The 7,101-nt window shown below is 36.8% G+C and overlaps 1 protein-coding gene across 1 annotated transcript; it reads right to left on the bottom strand.

Annotated features, from left to right (window-relative positions):
* Positions 1 to 1,947: 1,947 nt before the first annotated feature.
* On the bottom strand, positions 1,948 to 5,865 carry LOC123566654 (zinc finger protein 862-like). The gene is made up of 5 exons (XM_053538231.1): positions 4,200 to 5,865; positions 3,530 to 3,945; positions 3,238 to 3,356; positions 2,251 to 2,374; positions 1,948 to 2,087 (listed from the first exon to the last, which is right to left on the bottom strand). Exons 1-4 carry the CDS (start codon positions 5,032 to 5,034, stop codon positions 2,320 to 2,322), a joined length of 1,425 nt encoding a protein of 474 aa, XP_053394206.1. The 5' UTR covers positions 5,035 to 5,865; the 3' UTR covers positions 1,948 to 2,087; positions 2,251 to 2,319.
* Positions 5,866 to 7,101: the final 1,236 nt, after the last annotated feature.

Raw genomic sequence — 7,101 nt, forward strand, 5'->3', positions numbered from 1 at the left:
TTTAATTATTAGATAAATGTTTAAGCTTTAGAATGATACCAAATTAGCAAGAATCTAAATCACGATGACCAGGTTGATTCTTCGTATATAGTAAGTCTCCTAATTCTGTTCACCTTGGGAACGCAATAAATTCACGTGCCGAACTATAGATGTATTACCCGTATACATGTATTTACCTCCCTTAGAAAGCTAGACGACATTTGCCGCAAATTAATACAAGCGAGTGAACAATGTTTAGTCTCGGGAAACTACATGTATATTATGATATTTTTGCATGAAACAGATGAATACCAATGTCACGGTGTATGTCCCGGACAAAAGGTAAAAATCCCGGAAATTTTAACTCAGAATCCCGGAAACGTTCTGAAAAATTATGGCATGTATGGATATACCCTAGGTTCAAAATTGAAGAGTCAGACCATACAACTGATAAAATACTATAGATGGTTACTGCAATGTTTTATTCAATAAACAACCAAAGCAAAACAAAGTTACGCACAATCTTTAAACATGTATAACAAATAAAACCAATCTGTCTTGTTTTGACAATGAGAGATATGTTTTAAATGTTGGAATTTCAGCTCAACCATATGGTTAGATAAGTAAAAATCCTGCCTTCAAAAAACATATAACAAGATGCAAGTAGTATATTATACTGCCTGTCCTGGAGATTCCAACTTGGGAGGTTCCAACAGTGTACGAAATTCGGATTTGAATACACTAGCCCATTCGGGCTACCAGATAGGAAATTTTACTAGCCCGAAACCAATTTCACTAGCCCGAACTTTAACACCATAAAATATTTTGTTTTATCAACATCTGTGTATGTTTGAAGGAATAAAAAAGACGTATGTTTGCCAGGTTTTCAAACAATTTTAATTTATTTATTCACGGCTATACAAAGAAAGGAGTCTGTCAATGGCAGACTCAGAATATTCCATGTCATCATCATCATCGGAATCCCCATCATCTGATATGTCACTCAGACTCCACATATCTATGTCTTTGCCAAAGACCGCCATAACCTGCAGAAAGAATTGAATAGTACATGTATGCACACAGACATGTTAATGAGCAGTTAACTTCACAGGCAATTTCATGTTTGACAAAACTGAACAAATCTCAAATTGGCCAGCTGTCTATCAAAATGAGAACTGCTCATTTTATTGCCAAGCATCACAAGGCATTCCTAGATTTGTGAACTGGACAAAATGAAAGGGTTCAGATGTTGGAATGTTTGCCAGAATACTACTTCTGCTAATTTTTTCTCTTTCACCTGCCATGGTTCCAGTGACTTCAGAGGGGATGACTGCGAGTCTATTTACACTCGTATATGTACAAATGTATGGTGCTCAGTTTTAAATATTATTACTACTGGCATTTATATTGAAACACACTTGTAACAGAAGTTGCTTTATATGACATTGCGTGCAATGTTTAATTCATGTTACCTTAATGTTTTTAAATTTAAAGGACAGCAGTAAAACAGATACCTCTTCATTGTCAATATATGCCTCATCTGCTTCGGATTCATCGTCTGCTGTGACTTCAGCTGTGGTCTTCTTTCTTTGGTACCCATCCACTCTACGAGGCTTAAGGGAAGAGCTCTGAAATGCAGGTGTGGGAATAAACTTTATAATGTACAAAACTGGTTTTAGCTCAAGTCAATAAAGTAAAAGCATTTGAGTATTAAAACTGAATATAGTTGTATGTATATTTTATAACTGAAACAATATAGATTTATAACTGAAACAATATAAATCTTAGTAATTATTAATGACAAAAATTCAGGGTAAAAAAGAACAATGAGCATTACCAAAAAATGTTCTATGCTCTTGATTGGATCAAACTGGCTCACAGGAGGGGACACCAAACTGACAGTCAGCAAGTCATTTAATGTGGAAGGTTTCATCCGTGGTCTCCTCTTCCCCTTGGTCAGCTTCATGATAGAAAACGAACTTTCGTTTTTCACTGAGGTGGGTGGAAGTGTCCGTAGAAGGTCAATGAGGGTTAGGCAATTTTCCAGGCCTTCATCTCGCATGTTGTGGATGGTTTCCCAAGCAACCTTTTGAAGCTTCCCTCCATACCTGATTAAGTAAATCAGCTTCAGCATATAAAGCCAAAAATACATTTGAATATTATTCAATATTATATTAAGCCGGAGTAGACAGTAAAACTTATTTTCAATAATATTTTCTATTACATAAAATAATTTGATATTCTGTTCATTAAAGCCATAACCACACTTACTTCTGAAAAACAAGTTGTTTAAGTAGCTGCCATTCACCAAGGATCAGGTCTACCTCAACACCAGCTGCCTCAAGAACTGACTGGAAGTGAGCTGTTGCAGCTTTGACCTCTGTATTGCCATACTCTAAAATGTGATCATTTATAGCTAGTGACATCTTAATGAATAGATTGTTGAACAAGTGTCTACTACAAATAGCTTTACATCAAATACAAAATGTACATGATTATAGAAACAAGGAGATCAGCAAACAATTCCTGTTCATTTATAGGTAATTAAAAATCTTAATTGTACTTTAGTCTTTACATTCACTTAAATGTACAGAAATGGATTATTACATGGATCTATGGTTTACAGAATTAACACCTATTTTAATTTAATAGAAAACATTTTGGAAGTAATGGAGACTATATATAAAACTATCTTATCTGTGAATAAGTTTTATATATAGTCTCCATTACTAGATCCATGGACAAATAAACTGAAACTAAAGATAAAACTGCACAATGCAACATTTAATGAACAAACAACAAGAACATCCAGCTGAACTGAACTATATTGAACAGGAAAGGTTTCATCAAAATGTTTAAAACCTTGAATCGCAGACTTTTCAGTGGGCCAGTTTTTCAAGCTAGTGATAGATGTGGTGCCAATGATTGTAGATATCGGAAACCTACTGGTCATGTGCCCGAGAATAGATTCCACAAGTTGAGCAACATGACCAGAGGATTGGCGTCCTTTATGCTTGACAGTGAAGCCTTGATATACGCCAGTCTCTACTTCCTTGATGCTCTCAAACTCCCTTTCAAATAAATCATTTGACATCAGAGTGCTAGCTAACTGATTCCATTTTTTTAAAGTTAAATAGCAAGTTATCTATTAAAACATTTTATATCAGTTTTGTTTGTTTATATTTTAACACAAATATAGGAGTGACAGCTTATTTTTGTAAGCCTCTTTAAACTTTAAAATTGTAAAATTAAACTTACTTCTCTGTTAGATGTGAAAGTACAGCCCGTGTTGCCTCAACATGACAGTGGTCGTCAGCAAGTGTCTGGTCATCCTTCTGTAGGTTAAGGCTAAGTCGCACCAGTGGCTGAATGACTGCCTTTGAATAAAATTACCTTAAAATGGTTTATCTTTTCGCTTTTATTTTAAATATGCCTGCATCAATTTCAAGCAAAGAAGAATTCCTTAATCACTAAACATTTTTTATTTCAAGTTAAATTCAGTATCAGAGTACTCTAAATTTACTTGTTGTTATATTTGGAATGAAAATACCTGCAGAGATAGGACAAAACCCAGCAAATTGGAGTCACCAGCGATTTTAGCCAGTCCTTCAGCTTTTGGGCTTGTGTGTGACGATGACTCCAGGTGACTTCTAACAGCTTTGTAGCCTCGGATGAAGTTCCTGATGGCTAAGTCGAGGTGTGGTAGCCATCTGGTACCACCAACACGTGTTGGCAACAACATTTTGGTCTGATGAGCCTCAAATGATCTCTTTAGACCCATTTTCAACTTTGGACTCTTCCTATACAAGTAGTAGAGCCCAAGGAGAAGAGTCATCATTTTTTCATACAGTGGGACTTTCTTAATAGTGTCCTTAAAGGCAAGTTCAAGCCTATGAGCCAGACAGTGGACAGTCACTATGTGGGGGTGGGTTTTTCGAAGTAAAGCCACTAGACCAGATTTATGACCTGAAAATAAGTAGAATAATATAGATTGAGAAATATCACATTTTAGCATTATTTTGGGTATAATATAAACAAAATCCTGCATCTTATTAATTCAAATTGCTTTTCCTGTGTTCAGGTATGATGACATTAAGTTGATTATCATTAATCTAAAACTGACAAGCAGCTTCAGCTCGAATCTTTCACAACACATTCTTCATTCAGATAAATAATATATTTTGTTTTTGATAAGCTTTTAGTATAAAATGTTTATTTACCCTGCATATTTGACGCTCCATCTGAACACAATCCGACAAGTTTGGCCTTGAACTCATTTTCTAAGCCAAGCTTTGCAAAGTTTTCACAAATGTGGTCATGTATGTCACTAGATGAAGCAGACTTGGCAATCCCAATGGATAAGAACTGGTCCTGAATTACCCCATTTGTACATGTACGAGTGTAAATAGACTCGTAGTCATCCCCTGTAAAGTCACTGGAACCATCGCAGGTGAAAGAGAAGAATTTAGCTGAAGTAATACTCTGGCAAACATCTGCCCTGGTGACACTCGAGATAGACTGCAATAATGTTGCACCCCCTTTATCTGTCGTGTAAGATGTTCCAACATCTAACCCTTTCATTTTGTCCAGTTCACAAATGTGTTTATAATCTAAGAATGACTTGTGATGCTTGGCAATAAAATGAGCAGTTCTCATTTTGATAGACAGCTGGCCAATTTGAGATTTATTCAGTTTAGTCAAACATGAAGTTGCCTGTGAAGTTGGCTGCTCATTAACATTAACATGTCTATCAACACTGCGTAAGTGTTGTTTACTCTTTTCATGGGTTTTAAGAGAATCAATTCTAATGTTTTCACATCCTTTTATAAAGGTTGAATCACTGTCAGGATTCGTATCTTTGCACCATTTACAAAACATTTTACCATCTTCGTGAATAAGCCATGGCCTAGTTTTCTGCCACGATGACTGAAAATCACGCTCGCGCTTTGATTCATATTGTTTTTTGTTGTTTTCCCTTGACAAATCACTGACTGTTTTTCGTTTCATGCCCGGTTTCGCACCGTCGAAGAATTTTAGATTAAAAAAGTTCGCCATATTGTTTTGTATCTAAGGGCATACTTGATTGGGGATTCCTAGAATAAGAACATAAATCAAATGAATTGGACCGTCTTCCGACCGTCTTAATTCCAACAGGTAATGTGAGCGGCATTGGTTTGCATTTGTGAAAGTTTTTTATAAATGATTTTGTTTTAACTAATCTAAATCACCCGTTTAGTAAGAACTTATGGAACAGTTTGAATTCGGTACCCTCACGATTCTGACCACCCAATCGAGTACGCTCATACAGTTTCAGTTATTCAATAAGCGTTCCTCAATCTGGACGATGCATCATTAATTCAATAAGCGTTTCTTCAACCTGGACAATGCGTGATGAGTAAGCGTTTATTAAGGCTGAACACCACTAAATCCAGCTGTTCTTTATTTCATATAAAATCCACTCACTTCATAACGGTGTTTCGACATTTTCTAGCATATCAGATTTTCAGAGACTTATATTCCCATAAAGAGCTAGATCGCTACTTTAGAAAAACCAAAAGAAAAGGGGGTGTTAACTTTTATATAAGAAAACTACAGTTCGTTAAATACAACCCGCTGAATTTACTACTTTTCGCTTCTTTCAATTTCTCTTTTCGTGACATTAAATTCTTACGCCGCCATTTTTATCTAGCATGCGATAGGAACATGCCGATTTCATTACAATGCAAAGTGATACATACTGAAACGCGGTAGGGTAAAAGTAAGCACATTGCTGCCGAGAAAATGCACTAGGAAAGGAAAAAAGATTAGTACTATTTATATTTGGACTACTTGTGACTAGACCTGCGGAGGCTTACATTCTATTTGGTAGTGATCAGCCTATAACGGAGAGTTATGAAATTACGATGCCATACGCGTTTATTTAACATTTTGTTTTTAACACATTAGGAAAAATGCGGTAGCCCGGTCGGGCTTGTATCTGCGGAAAACCGGTAGCCCGAGCTGAAATTCGGTAGCCCCGGGCTGTCGGACTACCGCGAATTTCGAACACTGTTTTAAATGTTGGAATTTCAGCTCAACCATATGGTTAGATAAGTAAAAATCCTGCCTTCAAAAAACATATAACAAGATGCAAGTAGTATATTATACTGCCTGTCCTGGAGATTCCAACTTGGGAGGTTCCAGGACTGGCAGTATATATACTCGAGTGAAACTTATTTTGGTTTTCCTGTGTTTGTGGCTCCCTTCTATGGCCTCTTACAAGTAACTCTTGCATGCAATACTCCACAGTTTTGACATCTGTGTTGAAAACTGCACTGTTTTCTTGTGCAGTTCCCATTGTTAAAATTGAAGCATGGCTTTTTTGGATGTCCAAAGAAAAGACAGAGAAGAAGGCCGCCTTGGACAGTGCGACACAGGGCCAGAAAGGCAATAACTCGACAGGGCTGTCTGAAGAACAGGTTAACAATATTGTGGCACAGGTGGTGCCAGCAGTAACAAAAGGTGTTTTAGAAACCTTTAAAGAACTGGACGTAAATCCATATGACACATCAAAGGTGTCTGGTCGCAGACTGGCTGGAGCTGTGGCAGGCCCATTCACAAAGAGAGACAATGAACCACAATGTTTTTTTCTAAGGGGATACCCAAATGCCAGAAAAACACTGTTTTACCCCAGCTTGCAATATCAGTGCAGTACCAGGGAACACTCTTCATGTTAGCCCTTGTAAAACCCTTATCTCTATGCATTTTTAGCTCCACTATTCGGAGAATAATGGTGCTATTCTACTTGCCCCTGCGTCGACGTGAGCTTTCTTGGTTAAAGTTTTTCGGCAACCTTTGTTTTTCTTTGTTACTATTGCTTATATCTTACTGTAATTTCACATTAACCTTAAACATAACCGAAGAATAACACCTTGGTGACCTTGACCTTGGGTATAATGGGCCCAGCCCCTGCACATACTTTGTTTGCATGCTGAACAATGTTAATGTGAAGATGCTGGTCATTCCCTCTTTCTTCACTAGATGGGCCCTCATTTGTGAATATTTGTGATATTTTACAACAGAATTAGGTTCTGTAAAAAGTTTGTCTTACATTAATACTATGTGAATCATAAAAACACATAA

This window comes from Mercenaria mercenaria, chromosome 3 (assembly GCF_021730395.1).
Source record: "Mercenaria mercenaria strain notata chromosome 3, MADL_Memer_1, whole genome shotgun sequence".
In the NCBI taxonomy this organism is placed as follows: domain Eukaryota; kingdom Metazoa; phylum Mollusca; class Bivalvia; order Venerida; family Veneridae; genus Mercenaria; species Mercenaria mercenaria.

Excerpts from the sequence above, each read along its gene's own strand:
- LOC123566654 (XM_053538231.1), bottom strand. The coding sequence starts at position 5,034 with ATGGCGAACTTTTTTAATCTAAAATTCTTCGACGGTGCGAAACCGGGC. Across the intron at positions 3,946-4,199 it reads TGGAGCGTCAAATATGCAGG|GTCATAAATCTGGTCTAGTG; the intron begins GTAAATAAACAT and ends ACTTATTTTCAG. Across the intron at positions 3,357-3,529 it reads GTTTTGTCCTATCTCTGCAG|GCAGTCATTCAGCCACTGGT; the intron begins GTATTTTCATTC and ends TTTTATTCAAAG.